At 40.8% G+C, this 17,873-nt stretch overlaps 1 protein-coding gene across 3 annotated transcripts in view; it reads left to right on the forward strand.

The window, feature by feature from the left end:
- KCTD20 (potassium channel tetramerization domain containing 20) overlaps positions 1 to 17,873 on the forward strand; it is a 78,736-nt gene that overhangs the window by 35,031 nt on the left and 25,832 nt on the right. For all 3 annotated transcript variants that reach the window (XM_036766934.1, XM_036766935.1, XM_036766936.1), the window contains exons 2-3: positions 2,622 to 2,828; positions 15,955 to 16,228. In XM_036766934.1, coding sequence (XP_036622829.1) covers positions 2,669 to 2,828; positions 15,955 to 16,228 — 434 coding nt within the window. In that variant the 5' untranslated portion in view covers positions 2,622 to 2,668. The remainder of the gene's footprint in view (positions 1 to 2,621; positions 2,829 to 15,954; positions 16,229 to 17,873) is intronic.

Consider the following 17,873-nt stretch of genomic DNA (forward strand, 5'->3'; position numbering starts at 1 on the left):
CCAAGAGAAGCTCACAACTGAAACAGCTGAACAACAACAAAATGTGCCAGCCACTGTGGGAAAGAAGCATTTGTTAAGTGTATCTGCTGTATGCCACGTACTGTGCTAAGTGTTTTACAAATACCTCAGTTGATCCTCTCTGCACTATAAAGAAAAGGGTTTGCTAACAGAGTTAGCACTGTGAACACATTTTCATATTCAAGAGAATATTTAAAATTACTTTTGGGAAATGTTTTCAAGTGCCCTTAAGTATAGTTCTTGTACCATTTTTAGCTCAAGGAATTTTTAACTTGTAAACATTAGTAATTCACGTCACAAATGGTTTAGGAAAAACATCTTTATTTTTTTCGTCTGTTTCCTGTAGCTGTAATCTTCTGTTTTCAAACCAGAATTAAACCTGTTTTGAGAGATTTATAGCTACTATGTTAGAAATAACAAATGCATTAAAATATACTCGAAGCATGCAAGCTCTGAGGAACCGGGGGATTCGAACTTGAAGTTCTGATCTTGGAGTGCTGTGACCTGAATTCAAATTTTTGCTATGCCACTTTCAACCAATATGCCATCAGGCATCCCTTAATCTCTCTGGGTCTCAGCTCCCTCACCTTTAAGGTGACATTGGCTTGGCCTATCCATGAGCAATGGATACTTTTCCTCTTGTTTAGATCTGACTTTATTTGTGTGAAAAATATTTTGTGATTTTGTTCATATAATTCCTGGGTTCATCTTGGTGGGTAGATTTCTAAGTATTTTCTCCCCTTTAAGACAAAGGCTGCTGGATAAAATCACTTTTTAGGCCCCTTCCAGCCTTAAATCTATGATCCTGTGATTTTTCCTGCTCTTTCTCTCTCTACTCTTCCCAGACAACACATCCCTACTGACTAATGATGTCAGGAATTGAAAACTAGGACAGGACATTTGTGCTTTCTAGAAGAGTTCTTATATTAAAATTGTAGGGCAGTGAGTAGAGCACTGGCCCTGGAGTCGGGAGGACCTGAGTTCAAATGCAGCCTCAGACACTTGACGCACTTACTAGCTGTGTGACCTTGGGTAAGACACTTAACTCCAATTGCCCTACCTTCCCCCCTCAAAAAAAAAAAAAGAAAAAAAATTGCGCTATCTATTGGGAGAAACGGAGAAGAAAAAGGGTGGAGACAAGCCTTCACACTAACACATTCAACCTAACAACATACATTCCTAACTTCCATGGGGAGTAGAATTTTTCAGCGTTAAAGATATGTGCATTTATAAATTTTAATGTTAAAAAGTTTCCTTCATTGTGTACTATGTTTTTTATATCTTAAATATTAAATGGCTTCCTTCCTTGCTTGCCCTTAGCCTGAAATATCACAAGAACCCATGTATACCTTCATTTCATTTTAGGATGTTAGACCTTAAGAGCAGAGACCTTAATCTCTACTTCCAGTACAGTCATTTGCACCTAATACATGCTCAATAAATGTTTGTCGAAGATAGGAAGGAAGTACTTTTGGGAGCGTGATACAGTAAGCCCTACAGTAAGCATGACACACACATTTGCAGTGCATTCCTTAATTTTACCCAACTATCCAAAATAGGACTCATCATTCCCCACCTCCCTGCCAAAAGCTCTGTCTCTATCAAACGTAAACTTCACTATTTCTTCATAAGACACCACTGTCTTCCCAGTCATTTATGTTTGTGATAAGCCTTTCATCTATCCCCTTCTTTCCAGTCACAGCCCTCATCATCATTTGCCTAGACTAATGGAGTTTCCTTCTTCTAGATTCTTATCTCCAGTCCATCCTGCCCACTGTGGTCAAAATAATTTTCCTAAGGCACTTACCCTGCTCAAAAATGTTTCATGGCTCCCTATTCCCCTTGGGACAAAACACAAATTCCTCCATTTCTCCTCTTCTCTACTTCTCAGAACCCTTCGCTTCCTTCAAGGTTCAGCTCAGAGGCTATCTCTTGCGTGAAGCTTTCCTGATTCCTCTGTTTTTAGTGTTCTCTCTTTTCTGATAATCCTTTGCATCTAGTTATTTGTGTAGGAGTTACATTTCATTAGTATTATGGAAGCTTTCTGAGAGCAGGGGTGCTGACCTGAAATTATGTCTGGAGGGGGGAAAATGCTGTATTGAACAAAATAGTTGCCCTAGCATTTTCAACTGGCATAAACATGCTGTCAGGATGCAACCATTTGAATTGTGTAAAAATTGTTTGTAAAGGTGCTAAAAATAGTAATAGCAGTGACCTTTTAAGGTTTATAGAGTACTTTATAAATACTGTCTTATTTCATCCTCACAACTACCCTAGGAGGGTTAGTGCTGTTGTGGGTGTGACAGAGGAGGACACACAGCAAGTATCTGAGACAGGATTTCAAATCAGTGGATTTACTGGTTGTATTTGTACAGACACAGGGCTTTTACCCCTTTACTCATGTGTAAATTAGTATACATTCCTGACCACTTACTGCTGGGTGGTGTGAAGTCTGTGCACACCAACAATTTTGCTCTAATAAATAATCACTGAAATGTCAAGTCGATGGGAGATACGAGTTTTTAGCTATGTGAGGTCAAACTTCACGCACCATGAGAAATTATGAAACATGAAGTTCTAAATCATTCAATCTCATCTTCTAGGATTTTTTTCCTGGCCAAGTGGAAAACTCAAGTTAAATAATCCAAGGATGAATATTCATCGGGCCAGTGAAGGCGACAGGTCAATACGCCAGGAATCTAGCTACTTAGTGGAAAATATCCCAGGTTCATCCCAAGAAAAAGAAGAAAACTGTCTGACATCATCCTCCTTGCAAAATCCTAACCTTCCCGTGTGTCCCAGGAATGATGGTATGGTAGCCAAGTCTTAATTATCTTGATTTTGGGGTCTCTCTGACACTAGATGGGGTGTCAGGAAGGAAATTTTAACCCATGGTCATGCTAGCTGGTAAGAGTACAGAATTAGTGAATTCTCTAAAAAGTTTTGTCCCAACAAATACCTTTTCACTGAAATGTACCATTATCTGAGGCACAAGTGATTTCCGCCCCCTTACTTGTTTTATGCATTCGTTTGCCACAGTTCTCTGCTTCATTATTTTTATGTAAACTTGGACCCAGACACAAGAAACAAAAACAAAAAGAAACTCTATAATCTATTTCCTCAAATTAGCGTACCTGGGTGTGGAGATTATACTGGGGCTCCTCAGAAGGAAAGACTTGGTCTGTGGGCCTATGCAGGCCTGTTTACCTAGTCAGTATCACCTATCCTGCCTGATCTGAAAACCAGAAGAAATCAAAATAATTATTATATTAGGCTTTTGTTCTCGAGCTTGGAGCCATTTTAGATTGATTTTATTAGTGGGGGGCAAGGGAAAGGGAAAGAGTGTAGACTCAAGTGTTAGAAGTCTGAGGTAAGTGTCTATGCCACTATTTCAGGTGTGAAAATAGGTCTTTTGGAATGATTCACTAGGTGGGGGTTTTTTGTTTTGTGACATTTGGCTCTGTTTGTACAATTCACCCAGGTATTTTTGGGTGCAAATGAATGGTCTCGTTTAGCCCAGAATTCATAGGAGAGGGATTTCTAGGTCTATCTTTAGTCTAGACACAGCTTCCTTTCTTTCACTCATTTAATGTTCAGTAAACATGTATTGAATACTCTCCCTGTGTAAAGTGTTTTGCTAGGCACTCAGGATACAAATTTAAAAAAAAAAAATGAAATGGACCCTGCCCTCAAGGATCTTACATTCTTTTGGGGGATTGCTCTATCAAATATTTATTAAGGATCTGTTATGTGTAAGCCTCTCTGTTAGGTGCTAGAGATACAGAGACAAAATGAAAAGCAGTTCGTCCCTTCAAGGAGCTTACAGTGGTGTGTGAATTACCTCAAAATAATTTTGATACAGTTTCATTTTGTGACAGCACTAGTTAAGCATGTCAGTGTTTCTACTGACAGTGGGTTCAAACATCAGGCCCTGACCACATGAAACCAGATTAAGTTGTTTTCCCAAACTTTAGTTGCTTCTCTGCCAGTTGAGTTCTTGATTTAATGCCATGGACACATTTCATGACTCTTTAATTCTGTAGTTTTTAAGAATGGATATTATTCTAAGGACACTTGCAAAAGTTGTAACTCTTAAAGACGCTTCAATGACCGTTATGGAGATGTCAGATATTTTAAGGATCATTCAAGTCCACAGTGTAAGAAATTCAGTAGCGCTCGAGCACAAAAGAAAGGACAGTTCAAAATTAAAAACAATGCCAAGAATTGGCAAACCATTACTGTGAAACAACCTAATTAATGCTCAGTAAACAAGCAACGACCTTTAAAGAGACTTGGCTGCTGGGGTGCTTATTATTGATTCTTCTGCGTAATATAAGCTTCCTGAAGTTTGGAGAATGATGAAAAGCCTAGTTTAAAAAAACAAAACCAGTTACCAACCATTGTTATACAGAAAAAAAATGCTTCTCATGGTCACGACATTACAAAGACTGGAGTAATGAAGACTGGGAAAAGGTAATTTTACTGACGAAACAGTATTTTAATTCATGGGAATACCCAAACTGCTGTCAGAACAAGTCCAGTTGAATCTTTTCACCAGGTTAGAATATAAAACATCTACTCCAAAAATGTTTTAGGGATTTTTTTTTAACCTTCAAAGGACCTGGAAGTCTAGTCCCCATTGAGAGAATAATGCACTCTTGATAAATACATTAATATACTGAGAAGAGTTGTTCCAGAGTTACAGAAATTATCAAATGAAGGTGGAGTACTACAACATGAACTTGCACCATTCCACATAGGTTAAGAAATTTTTCCAGGAGATGAAGAAAAACATGCTTCAAGTTGCCTGGGAATTCATCCAGTTTAAACTCCATGGAAAACCTGTGGGCCATACGCTAGGCTAGACTTGGAAAAATGAACTGTTTGCCAAAGGTGTGCTCAACAGTCAATATGATGAATGATTTCATAATGAAAAATTAAGGAATTTGTGCCAAAATCTTGTGAATTTGAGGCTAAATCACATAAAACAAGTGATTACAGCAAAAAGACACATTGCATATTAAGAGGTTTTTTAAAGATATAAAAAGCTGTAAAGTTTATTGTATAAAGCTTAAATTGTATGAAATCAGTGATTTTACTTTTGTCCCACGTAGTTTGCACATGAACTGATCCTACTGGGACAATACAGTATATAAACAGATAAACAAATGTCTGATAATTTAAGCACAGAGAAAGCACTGAGAGCTGAGGAAGAGGGTCATCAAGAAAGGTTTTTTATTGGAGGTTACCTATGAGCTGAATGTCTGGATCCAATCCAATCCAAATGCCTAGATTTTAAGAGGCGGAGATGAAGAGGGAATACGTCCCAGGCACCTTCTCTGCAGAGGTGTAGAGGTGGGAAATGGAACATTCATTTTAGGAGATAGCAGTTGGGCCTTATTTCGCTAGAATGTTGAGGGCCTGAAGGGAAGTAATAGGAGATAGTACTTGAAAGATAGTTCTAAGATAGTTATGAAGGGCTTTCAGCGACAACTTGAAGAATGTATATTCCGTCCTAGAGGAAATTCTGAAGGTTCTTAAAGCAGAACGGTGACATGGTCACACTTGTGTTTTTGGAAGATTGTTTTGGCAGCTCTGTGGAAGATGAGTTAGAGAGAAGAGAGCCTGGAAGCCAAGCATCCAATCAGAAATATTGCATATCAAAAACCATATGAAAAAAGTTCTCCAAGTCACTAATAATTAGAGAAATGCAGATTAAAACAATTTGAGATTCCACCTCCCACCCATTAGTTTGGCAAAGATGTCAAAAGAGGAAAATGACCAATGTTGGAAGGAGCTAGTTTGGGACCGTGTTCAGAAAGTTACCGAACTATGTATATCCTTTGACTCAGCTATACCAATGTTCCTCAAAGAATAAAACATTTAAAAAGATAACAATAAAGGAAAAGGACCTAAAAATGCAAAACACATTTATAGCAGCTCTTTTCATGATAGATGAAAATATGAAACTGAAAGTCTGTCCTGTTCAGAGGTGACTAAATAAATTGTGGCTTATAAATGAAATGGAATTAATCATGACATAAGAAATGACCAAATGGCCGGTTTCAGAGGAAACGGGGAAGAGCTAATGCAGAGAGTAGTGAGTGGAATCAGGAGAACATTTTATATAGTAAGTACATAAAAAGTACATTATTGAGAAAAACAACTTTGAAAGACTAGGACTCTGAACCACACTGATAAAACCACAAGTCTAAAAGAATGAAGATGAAGCATACCATTCCCTTCCTGCCAGAGAAGTGATAAAATAGAGAACAAGACATACCTTTTTTAATTAAGATTTTTTATTTTTAGTTTACAACACTCAGTTCCACATGATTTTCAGTTCCAGATTTTCTTCCCCACCTCCTCCCCAAGACGGCATAGAATCTGATATATCTTCTACATACAACTTCGCATTAAACTTATTTACACAATAGTCAAGTTGTAAAGAAGAATTATGACCAATGGAATGAATCATGAGAAAGAAGAAACAAAACCAAAAAAGAAAAAAGAGAGAGAGAAAAAAAGGAGAGCAAATATCTTGCCTCAATCTGCATTCAGACTAAGACATGCATTTTCGGACATGGCCAGTCTGGAAGGTTTTTTTGCTTTATTTAGAGCTTTATTATTCAGGTTAAATTTTTTTTTTTGACGAGGTGATGGGAGCCAGGAGATGACAGAGAGAGAAAGAGATTTATTTTTTTTAATTAAGTGAAGGAGCCAAAAAAGGGAAATTTAATTCAGTTTGATTGTCACCAACAAGTGAAGACCAGCTGCTGTGGGAACAGGAATGACTTCAAAAGGCTGAGAATGATACATCCGGTGGTATTTGCTGTTCATCACTCCATCTCCTGTCTCTGTTTTCCTTATGGCTGGTCCACTTGCCTGGGAAGCTCTCTCCCCTCACCTCTTACACTCCCTGGATTCCTTCAAGACTCAGCTCAAACTTGGCATTACACAGGAGGTCTTTCCTGGATCCCCTCCCTGCTATTTCTTCCCCTCTAAGGTTATCTTGTATCCTGTAAGTATTTTGAATGTGCCCATTTATGTACACACTGTCTACCCCATCTGCTCCTTGAGGGCAGAGATGATTTCATTTTTATTCTATATTCCCAGCACTTGGCATAGTGTCTGGCATGTAGTAAGTGCTTAATAAATACTTGCTGATCAATTAATCATATGAGTAGAAAGAAAGTGACAAGTGTAAGGCATGTTATGGAGGAAGAGTTGAAAGGATTTAGCAACTGATGAAATGGGGGTGGTGAGGGAGAAGGAATCATTGAGGCTGGCTAGTAGTATCAGGTTAGGGAAATTTGGAAGAGGGATGAGCTTAGATGAAAAGATAATGAGTTCTATTTTGGATGTGTGAAGTTTAAGATCCCTGTGGGACATGAGTTCCAGATCTCCAGTTGGCGATGTGGGACTGGAGATCAGGAGAGAGACTAGGGCTGAATATTAAGATTTCAGAGTCTTCTGGATATAGGTGAAAATTGAACCATGGGAGCTGATGAGGTAATCAATTGAGAAAAGAGAAGAGATCTCAGGACATACAGGCTTTGGAATTAGGGGACAGGATGTGGATGATGATTCAGTAAAAGAGATCGAGTAGGAGTGGACAGACAGGTAGGACATGCAGTCAGATAAGTAAATGCAGTCAGATAATTTGGAGAGAGAGAAAGGGCATTAATTACAGAAGAAATGAGGAATTGTTTCATAGAGATGACATACCTGACCTTAAAGGAAATGGAAAGTTCTGTAGGGGCTAGAGTGGTGTCTGTGTGAGTGGAGAGGAGATGAATGCGAGAGATAAGAATGGAATTATGTACATTCCAAATACAGAGAACGGTTTGTGAAATGCAAGGAAGAGGGAAATGGAATACTGAGTTGGGAGGCCAGTTTGACTGGAGTGCTGAGGATATAAAAGGAAGTAACGTGAGATACATCTGGAAAGTTCGGTTGGAGTCAGATTGGGAGGGGCTCAAAGTACCAGGCTGAGGAGTTTAGATTTTGTCATAGAGGCAGTAGGGAGAAAGTGAAGGCTTCTGAGCAAGGAAGTGATGTGATCAGTCCTGTACCTTAGGAAGATTGTTTTGCCAGCTATATGGAGGAAGGATTTGAGAGGGGAGAAACTAGAAGCAAGGAGATAATTAGGAAGCTAGAAACAATAGTTTGGCTGATGGTAATTAGGGCCTGAACAAAAATGGAGGCTGTATGAGTGGAGAGAAGGGGAAGACTGAACAAAGAGGGAAGAGTCAAGTGTGACTCTGATGCACCTGGGTTGGTGGGAGGACGGCAGTGTTCTCAACTAGAAATGTATGAAGGAAGGAGGGACAGGTTTAGGGAGAAAGAAGATGAGTTCCATTTGGGGCATGTTCAATTTGAACTGCTGCTAAGCTATTCGAAGGAGATGGTCCCAGGCAGTTGACAATATAAGACCAAATTTCGAGGGAGATATTAGGGTTGCATATGTAGATTTGGAAGTTATCTGTGTGGAAATGATACCTGAACCCAAGGAAGTAGATGAGGTCACCCAGGGAGAGTGTGTAAAGTGAGAAGTGGGTTCAGGACACAGCCTTAAGGGACAAGAAATGACAAGTCAATAAAATAGACTGAAAGGAAGTCTTCAGCTAGGAGAAGGTCCAAGAGATCAAGCTCCAGGAGAGAGGAGAGTATCTCTAGAAGGTGGGGATGATTAACAGTGTCAAAAGCTGCTCAGAGTTCAAGGAGGGTAAGGGCTGAAAAAAAAACCCACTGAGGATCCAGAGCCATGGTAGCAGCCATGGAAAATGAAAATTCTTTTTCCTTTATAGATTTCAGACCTTGAGGAAAATCAAAATGGTGATTTCCCTACCTCTCCTGCTTTTAGAAATGTGATAGCTTGTAATATATTAGGGATTGTTCAGAGAATGAATGGACTACCCCCTGAGTTAGTGAGGTCCCCATCATCACTTGAGGTATTCAAGCAGAGGCTAGAAGACTCCTTGTCTGGGGAAATAGCCAAGGACCACTAGAATCATAGATGCAGAACTAGAAGAGGCCTCAGAGGCCATTTGGTTGGACTCTTTCATTGTATTAATGAGGAACGTGAGGCCCATGGAAATTAAGGGACTTGGCCAAGGTCAAACAGGTAGGAAACTATTGAGGGGATTCCAGCTCAGATATGACTTAAACTAGATTATCCCCGAGGTTCCTTCCAACCCTGAGATTCTGTGGTCCCATGATTTGGCAGTTAAGATATCATTGAGAGCCTTGTGGAGGGACAAATGACAAAACTGAAAGAGTTCTTATTCTTAAGAAGTTTACTATCTAATCTGTCCTCTACCCTAATTTTAGCAGCTACATTAACTGCAGAGGCACTGGTACTCTTTGTGAAAAAGAAGAGTAGTGTTGTCTGCTGTCACTGTAACTACCAATTCCTTTAGCTGTTCAGTGTCGATGACACTGAGGGGGTTGGGTGGCCCAGTGGATAAAGCACTGAGCCTGGAGTCAGGAAGACCTGAATTCAAATCTGGCCTCAGATACTTACTAGCTGTGTGACACTGGGTAAGTCATTTAACCCTGTTTGCCTCAGTTTCCATATCTGTAAAATGAGCTGGAGAAGGAAATGGCAAACCGCCCCAGTATCTTTCCCAAAAGAACCCCAAAACCCTGGAGCCAAGAAAAATCAGACTGGATTGAACAACAACATTATTATTATGTGATGTAAAAGGTCACTTTTTTGTCATGGAAACATGATGACATCCAAGGACCCCCAACAGCCATTGGTGGTCCAGCTTGACCAATGAAATCTTAAAACACTTGATGTGGGTTCCTCCCCCCTTTTTAGTAATAGATTTGATTTTCAGATCCACTTTCCCCTGGGGGTAATGGAACTAGTGGGCTGGCATCTTTAAAAGAGGTTTTATCGTCTTCTTCTAAGAATCTTGACATTTCACCATCTGACTTGGAGCTGAAATTTTCATGTGCATTGTCTCCCCATTAGAACTGGAGCTCCTTGAGAACAGGGACTGCCTTGCGTTTCTGTTTGTAACCCCTGCTTTTAGCACTGCCGCCAGCGGCTGTCGTGCCGAAATGGCCGGAGATGGCCTAATGCCTCGGAGAGTGAAAAGAAAATCACAAAACATGGGCCAGGCGGAAGAGTAAAGAACAGTGTCATTTATTAAACTGAGGGACAGGGCTTATATACCCTTTTAGGCAAGTAGACTCAACAAATCCGTGTGAGGCATTTGCATAGTGCATGATTTTCTCTTGTTTTTGTTCCCCTTTTGCCATAAACAATATTGTTTTAATAGCCCACAGGTGGTATTTAGCATGCGTGTGCTGTGGGGGTTTTGGAGAGAGCATGTGTGTACCGAGGAGGCTTGAAGAGCCTTCATCCTGAGCAGCACATGTATGCCGAGGTGGGGGATGGAGAGCCCACATGCCGAGTTATTAGCCTAAGGGCAAGAACAGGCCTCTGGCCCGTTTATTGCAAAATGGACTTTCTCAGAGCTGGCCCTCTACATAGCATACAATAAGAGCTAAATTAATGCTTTATTGATTGATTCACTCATTCTTGTCATGTAAAACCCAAGTTCGGTAGTCCCGAGGCAGGGATCCATTTGCCTCATTTCCAGGGTAGATTTCTTTTTATGGACCATGTCTTAAACCCAAATCTCTTTGGCTGTCTTTGACCGGCCAACAATAGGTCCCAGCCCAAGTCTCACTGGGTCATCATTTGGCTTCTGATGGCCCAGGGTGAGTGTAAATAGCATTCTGTTTTCACAGAAACCCTGAAGGTCTTCCCCTCCCTGATTGATTTTCTTTTCACTGGATCAAAGAGGCCATTCTTTGCCTCATTTTTACTTAGTCTTAATCACTGAATAGGCTGAGACCTGGGAGAGACCTTAGCTTAAAAAGGCCAAGGCCTTCCATTGCATACTGGGCCATCTCCAGTGATCCTGAACTATATCTGGCCACTGGACCCAGATGATTCCAGAGGAGAGAGTGAGGCTGGTGACTTTGCACAGCCCTCCCTCACTTAAATCCAGTTCACTTGCAAGTCATGACATCATCTTCTTGATGTCCTGGTCTTCTTTGAGGACAAAGAACGAACAAGACAATTCTATCATGTTAAAAACTTTGCAGCTGCCCTATCAGAGATAATAGTATTAGGATGTCCTAACCCAAATCCCGTTTCTGTCCTTTGGGAAGACCCAGTTCCTTCCCTGGAAGGGAATCCATTGCCGACAGGGCATACACAACCCCCTAGAGTGGTGCTAAGTACTGAAACTATCCCAATGGGCATGTGACAAGTGTTCCAGTGTGTGACAAAAAAAGACCCTTCTTTATCTGGTCTCCTGAGTTTATGGCAGCCCCAGATCCAGCATGGCATACTTTCTTCTTCATCATTGCCTATAGTACAAAGGCAAATGACTCCATCTGAAAGTCTGAAGAAGTGCAACAGCCTTTGCCTCCCCTGCTACATCTCTGGATGTCTATAGATCATCTTGTCTTCGTTAGAGACTTGGAGCTTCTCCCAGGGTCAAGATGCCTTCATTTTGATGGTAGACTAAATTTGACTAAAATGACCGTTGTCTTCCCCTGGGTAAATCAATCCGGCACAACTGTTCCTCTGGGAAATATTCTGGCTTTAGTGTATTCCCCCTTCTTACACCTGACGGAGAAACTCATTTCATCTTCTATTTTGGTCAGCCCTTGTCTCTGCACGGTGTTTTTAGGCCACTGTTGTCGACCTGAAAGTTTGGTTAAAGGAGGCAAACAGGCTAGGTGATATGTAAATTCATATTGTTTATTCCCTTAAAGCTAGCAGCATACGTATATGTATGGAGCCAGATAAAGTCTGGCTGTCTGGACCACAGAATGAGAAGGCTTAAATACATTTTTAGGACAGTAACAACTCAGCATGTCTGTGTTATTCAGTTTTATGATCTCCATGTATGTTTAACCATGATACAAGAAAAGGACTTTTCTTAATTGAATAGGTTGTAAATACAATAAGATAAGAGAGTTGACAAAGAGTCGATGGAAATTACAACCCAGGATTTCTGTGTTTAATTTACCATTAACATGCCATAACATAGTATGTGCCCATGAAATATTAAGATAAGAAAAAGTCACGTTATCCAAGATAGTGTCTCAGGTTAAGAGTCTCATCCCTAATGACCATAGACAGAGGAAAGAATTCTCTTAAGTCAGCCCGATCTGGCCTTGTTGACATAGGAAGAGGTATTCTCTGAGTAAACTCAGAGAACAAAGAGGCTGTTGGGTTCAGGCTCTTCTTCTGGTTGATTATTAGTTCAGGCCCTTATTGAAGTTACTAAATTGATATTAAATGATTATCACTGTCTACCACATTCTACACCCAGATGGCTAGACAGAACCACCCAGATGTTAGGGCACTACCTTTATAACTTCAGAAATTCATACTAGTCAGTCAGTTAGCATTTATTAAGCACCTACTATGTGCCAGGTATTGTGCTAAGTACTGGGGATACAAAGGAAGGCAAAAAACAGTCCCTGTTCTCAAGGAACTCACAGTCTAATGGAGGGATCAGGACAACTGGTCTACCTTACTCAGTTCTCCTGAATTTTATTTTAAGAATTCCATTCATACTCAAAATCAAATTATACTCCCCCCGCCAAAAAAAAGCCCTACAGATTCTGCTCTCATTTCTTCTCATCCTTCACAACTTACATCACTCTCCTGGCAATCTACCACTACCTGGAAGGATTGGAAGCTGTTCCAAACAGACTTGCTTCACACTCTGGAGTCCATCAAGGCCACATATATTTATTTGTACTACTGACCGAAACCAGACCCCACCGATCCTTGCAGGTTGAAGGTCTGGTTTGGTTGTCTACCTAAACCAGTAAATCCTCCCAGAGGCTTGGGAAGCAGACTGCCCGGTCCTTCCAGTAGTGTAAATAGTGAGTCTGGCGGCCTTCTAAAGCACCCTAGTACTATCTAGATTCCTCCCAGTGATCATTATGTGAGAAAGCCATCCAGGGACCCTCTTCTTCACACAAGCATCCCAGAACTCCACCACTTCCTTCACCGGTGATTGATGGCCAAGAGGAATTTATGGTCAAGGAAAGACTTGGCTCAAAGTTGGTAGGTATAATGCCAATACCTTGTGGGTTGAGAAAGCTTTGGGGAACTTTTTGAGAACCTTTGCCTTCCTGACCCCATACCTCATGGAGGCCCCTTAGAAAGAGGGCGTCATGTCCTGGCCCTTCTACTAGCAAAACTTTAAGGGCTTAGCAGGAGTGCTGGCAAGTGGGGCAGTGCTTACACATCAAAACTGCCAGCATGCCTGGGCATGCAGAAACACCACTGGCGATCTTGATAAACAGTGGCTTGATTCCCAGTGTCACTGACTCCAGATCACTGTCATTCCTTGGCTCCAAGTGTCCTGGTCTTGCTCTCTGAACTTCCCTTGGTGGCAACCATGTTCTTGGCTCTCTGCTCCTCCACTGATGAATCCCCTTGCTCTGATGTAGCCTGAATTACACTCTCTCCTGATGGACGTCCTCTCTGAAAGTGCTCCCACAGCCCCACCCTTGTTTCTTTGTGATAACCCCTGATTTTTTCCCCTGTGTTTGTAATCAGCTTTTCATAGGTTAGGCTGGTCATTAGTAGGCCTATCTTCCACTCGTATAGCATTGATAGTTTTTCAAAGCATTTGGGCATGTTTGATCCTTACAACAACCCCATGAGGTGGGTAAGTATAAGAGGCATTATTATTGTCTTTTGCAGATGAGGAAATGGAGGTACAGAGAAGTTACATAATAGAACTACGTAGTGATGGACCTGAGACTAGAATCAAGCTCTCTTATTCCCAGTCAGGTGTTCTTTCCACTAGATCATGCTCCTTAAAATGGAGTCCATCCACTAGATAGCATGGTTCCAAGAAAATAACACTGGATTTGGAGTCAGAGGACCTAGGTTCAAATCTTACCTTACTTACCTTACCCTTACTACCTGTGTGACCCTGGGCAAGTCCTTAACTTCTCTGGTCTCAGTTTTCTTAACTGTAAAATTCAGGATTAGACTGGGGCAGCTCAGTGGCACAGTGAGTAGAGCACTGGTCCTGGAGTCAGGAGAACCTGAGTTCAAGTCCGCCCTCCAACGCTTGGCACATGTACTAGCTGTGTGACCTTGAGCAAGTCACTTAACCCCAATTGCCCTGCCCCCCCCCCCAATTCAGGATTAGACTAAATGACTGCAGCTCTAAACCTGTGAGCCTGAGGTGGTATTCAGGATCCCAGTTGTTTCTTGCTTGCAATATTTATATTCTATTATGTTGTGTTATGTTATGTTGTGTATTATTTTGTCATATAATGTCAAGTTGGATTATATCATGCTCTGTATCCTGTCCTGTCATTTATGTCATGTAACATCATGGTTTAGCATACATTGTCATATCCTGTTATGACATTTCATGTATCATGTCATTTCTAAAAATATATTATGTTATATTGTATTACACCTTGTCTACTTAGGTCATTATATTCAAAATTGTATTATGTTTCTATTATATCCTCTCTTACATGTCTAGATTATTGTATTAACTCATAGCATATTATATTGTCCCATTTTACACACCTAGAATATTTTATTAACTCAAACATATGCCTCTGTCCTCACACCAACTCTCCAAAGTAAGGAGTATGACCATAATCTCCATTTTACAGACATAAAAATTCATATTTTATATTATCATATTTCATACACCTAGAATATTTTATTAACTCAAATATATGCCGCTGTCCTCACACCAACTCTCCAAAGTAAGTAGTGTAATGATAATCTCCATTTTACAGACATAAAAATTCATATTTTATATTATCATATTTCATACACCTAGAATATTTTATTAACTCAAACATATGCCGCTGGCCTCACACCAACTCTCCAAAGTAAGGAGTATGACCATAATCTCCATTTTACAGATATAAAAATTCAGGATTGGTAGAAAAGTTAAGCTCAGACTCAGGAGAAAAATACTGATGTGTGGTTGGTGATGACACAGACTTTTATTTCTAGCATTTTTCCCTGAGCATTTCTTTTTTTAAAAAATGGAAGGAAAATATATCAAATTGCTCACTGTCTCAGGGAGGAAGGAGGTGAGGAAGGGAGAGAGAAAATTTGGGAATCAAAAGTTTTTAAAAACGAATCTTGAAAATTGTACGTGTAACTGGAAAAGAATAAAATATTCTTTTTCTTAAATGGAAGGGAAAGTGATTTGAGGGTAACTGGGGTCATTATCCTGCTTAGAGAATAGTGCACAGTGGGTATGACTTCTTACTACCCTACAGAAGTTTTGCTCCTATGTAGACAGTCGTGGTGATAGCAGCTGCACTGCCCTACCTTCTGCCCAAACCTGAAAAGCATTCTCATCATTAGGTCTGTGTTCTGGGGATCACAGAAACCCATAGGTTGGATTTTCTTCTATTTTTTAAATTGCTGTGTACCAAGAACATTTCCTTTGTAGAGCACCTGAAACCTTTCCTGGTTTTTGTTGTTACTGTCTTATTTGTTTTTTTGAGACCAGGTCTGCCTTCCTCACCCAGGTTGGATGAACAGCAGCCACTCATGGGCCCTACCTACCACTGCTAGATGTGGGAAGTTTCCAACCTGGGCTGCCAGTTTATCCCTCCTTAGGCACTCTGGTGGTTCCTCTCTCCCCCCTCCCTGATCCTGAGAGGACTCCACATATTAGTGCCAGACTGAATGTGGACAAACGATGAACTTTGGCCCTCTTGCAGTTCAGAACTCCTGAACTCAAGTGATCCACCAGCCTCTGCCACTCTTAGAGCTGAGATTTCAGGCATGCACCACCATGCCCAGCCAAACCTTTCTGTCCAATTCCTAGAACATGATTCTTCTTCTTAGACTTTTGTTCTTAAAGCTTATTTTTGGTTTGTTTGTAGATCTGTTACTCGATTACACCTCTCAGCCAGCCAATCATCAGTTCTCCAATGTCCCATCCCTTCCTGAAGACATCAAAGGCACTTGCTTTCAGGCTGGTAATAAGAGGAACCACGAACCCTTTACTGCTCCAGAACGATTTGGAAATAGCAGTTTGGGCTTCAGCTGTAATTCACATCCCCATGCTCCAGAGAAGGTGACTCTCCTTGTAGACGGCACTCGTTTTGTGGTCAATCCACAGATATTCACTGCTCATCCGGACACCATGTTGGGAAGGTAACAGGTTCTCCACAAGTTCACTCTGTTCTTTAGAGTGGGAAGAATGGTTGTGCCCAGACTTATGCTGAAGCCAGCTCAAACCAGAACCAGTTGTTAAATTCATTGAGCGTTTGCACCTCACAAATCCACAAGTAATACAAATCAGGGCTTAATTTATTGTATGATTGTCTAGACTTAAGAAAGTAAGGGAGAAAATGTTAATGATGCAGATTAAACTTAAAGGTATGTTGGTGTACCTGGTTGTTAAACATTTACTAGCACCCCCCTGGTCATACCTATTATTTAATCTGCCCAGAGAAATAGCTGCACACTTAGCTGTCTGAAGAGACTAGAAAAAAATGACAGTCTTTTGAGAAATTATTTATCCCTCCATAACAGAGGACAGACAGCGCTGTATGTATATAGGCATGGGATTTTTTGTGTCATTACGCAAAACCTGTGTCACTGAATAAATTCCATTAAAGGAAAATAAAATACAGTTATAGTGGTAGAACATAATCCGAGACCACTAAGGCTTATTCTCTAACCCTCTCCAGTCTCTTCTTCAATGAGAGATCTGGTCATCATGAGATCATAGATTTAGTGCTGAAAGGGACTTTAGCAGGCATCTGATCTAACCCCTTTGCTTTGCAGATGAAGAAACTGGAGCCTAGAGAGGTTAAGGTATTTAAGGTTAAGTTAAATGATTTATCCAAGATCACATAGGTAGTTAGGGGCAGTGCCAAGATTCAAACCCAGATTCTCTATAACTCCAGCACTTCTCCCACTACCCCTTACTGCTTCCTATGTTTAGTTGCCTCTGGCCTCAGTCTGAACCACCTGTAAATCAAATGTGGCAAGCTTGTCTGTGATCCAGTGCTACCTGTAAAAGGATGTGCAAGGGAGAGATCATCCGTGAACTCTGCGGAAAAAGTGCTGGAATAACCAACGTGGTGTGTGGCTTCATGCTGTTTAACAAAAGAAGGGAGAGTGAAACAAATGTCCTGTCTCTGAGAAGTCAAATTAACAGTGATTTACTAGGCTCTTACTATGTGCCAGCTGCTTGCCAAGCATTGGTGATACTAAAAAAGGCAAAAACAGTCCCTGCCTTCAAGCAGCTCACAGTCCAAGGTGGAAAGACTATATGCAAACAACTGTGTACAAGATTTATACAGGATGAATTGGAGATATTCTCAAGGGATGGGGGGAGGGGCATTGGTATGAAAGAAGACTGGGAAAGGCTTCTAGCAGAAGATGGGATTTTAGCTAAAAACTAAAGGATGCCAGGGAAGATACAAGACTGAGACAAGGAGGGTGAGCCTTCCAGATATGGAGAAAAGACAGTGAAAATGTCCAGAGTGGGGAGTTGGAGGGTCTTGTTCGAGGAAAAGGCAGGAGGCCAATGTTGCTGGATCTCAGAAGACATAGAACAGACTGAGGCACAAGAAGACCGGAAAGATAGGAAGTGCTTTAAAAGCCAACCAAAGGATTTTATATGTGATCCTAGGAAACCACTGGAGTTTATTAAGTAGGGTTGTGTTTGTCCTTTGTTCTCAAAGAGGACCATGACATCAGGGAAATGATGACATAGCTTGCAGTTGACTTTGATTTGGGTGAGGGAGGGCTATGCAAGGTCACCAGCCTCACTTTCTCCTTCAGAGCC

This window comes from Trichosurus vulpecula, chromosome 7 (genome assembly GCF_011100635.1).
Source record: "Trichosurus vulpecula isolate mTriVul1 chromosome 7, mTriVul1.pri, whole genome shotgun sequence".
Classification (NCBI taxonomy): Eukaryota; Metazoa; Chordata; class Mammalia; order Diprotodontia; family Phalangeridae; genus Trichosurus; species Trichosurus vulpecula.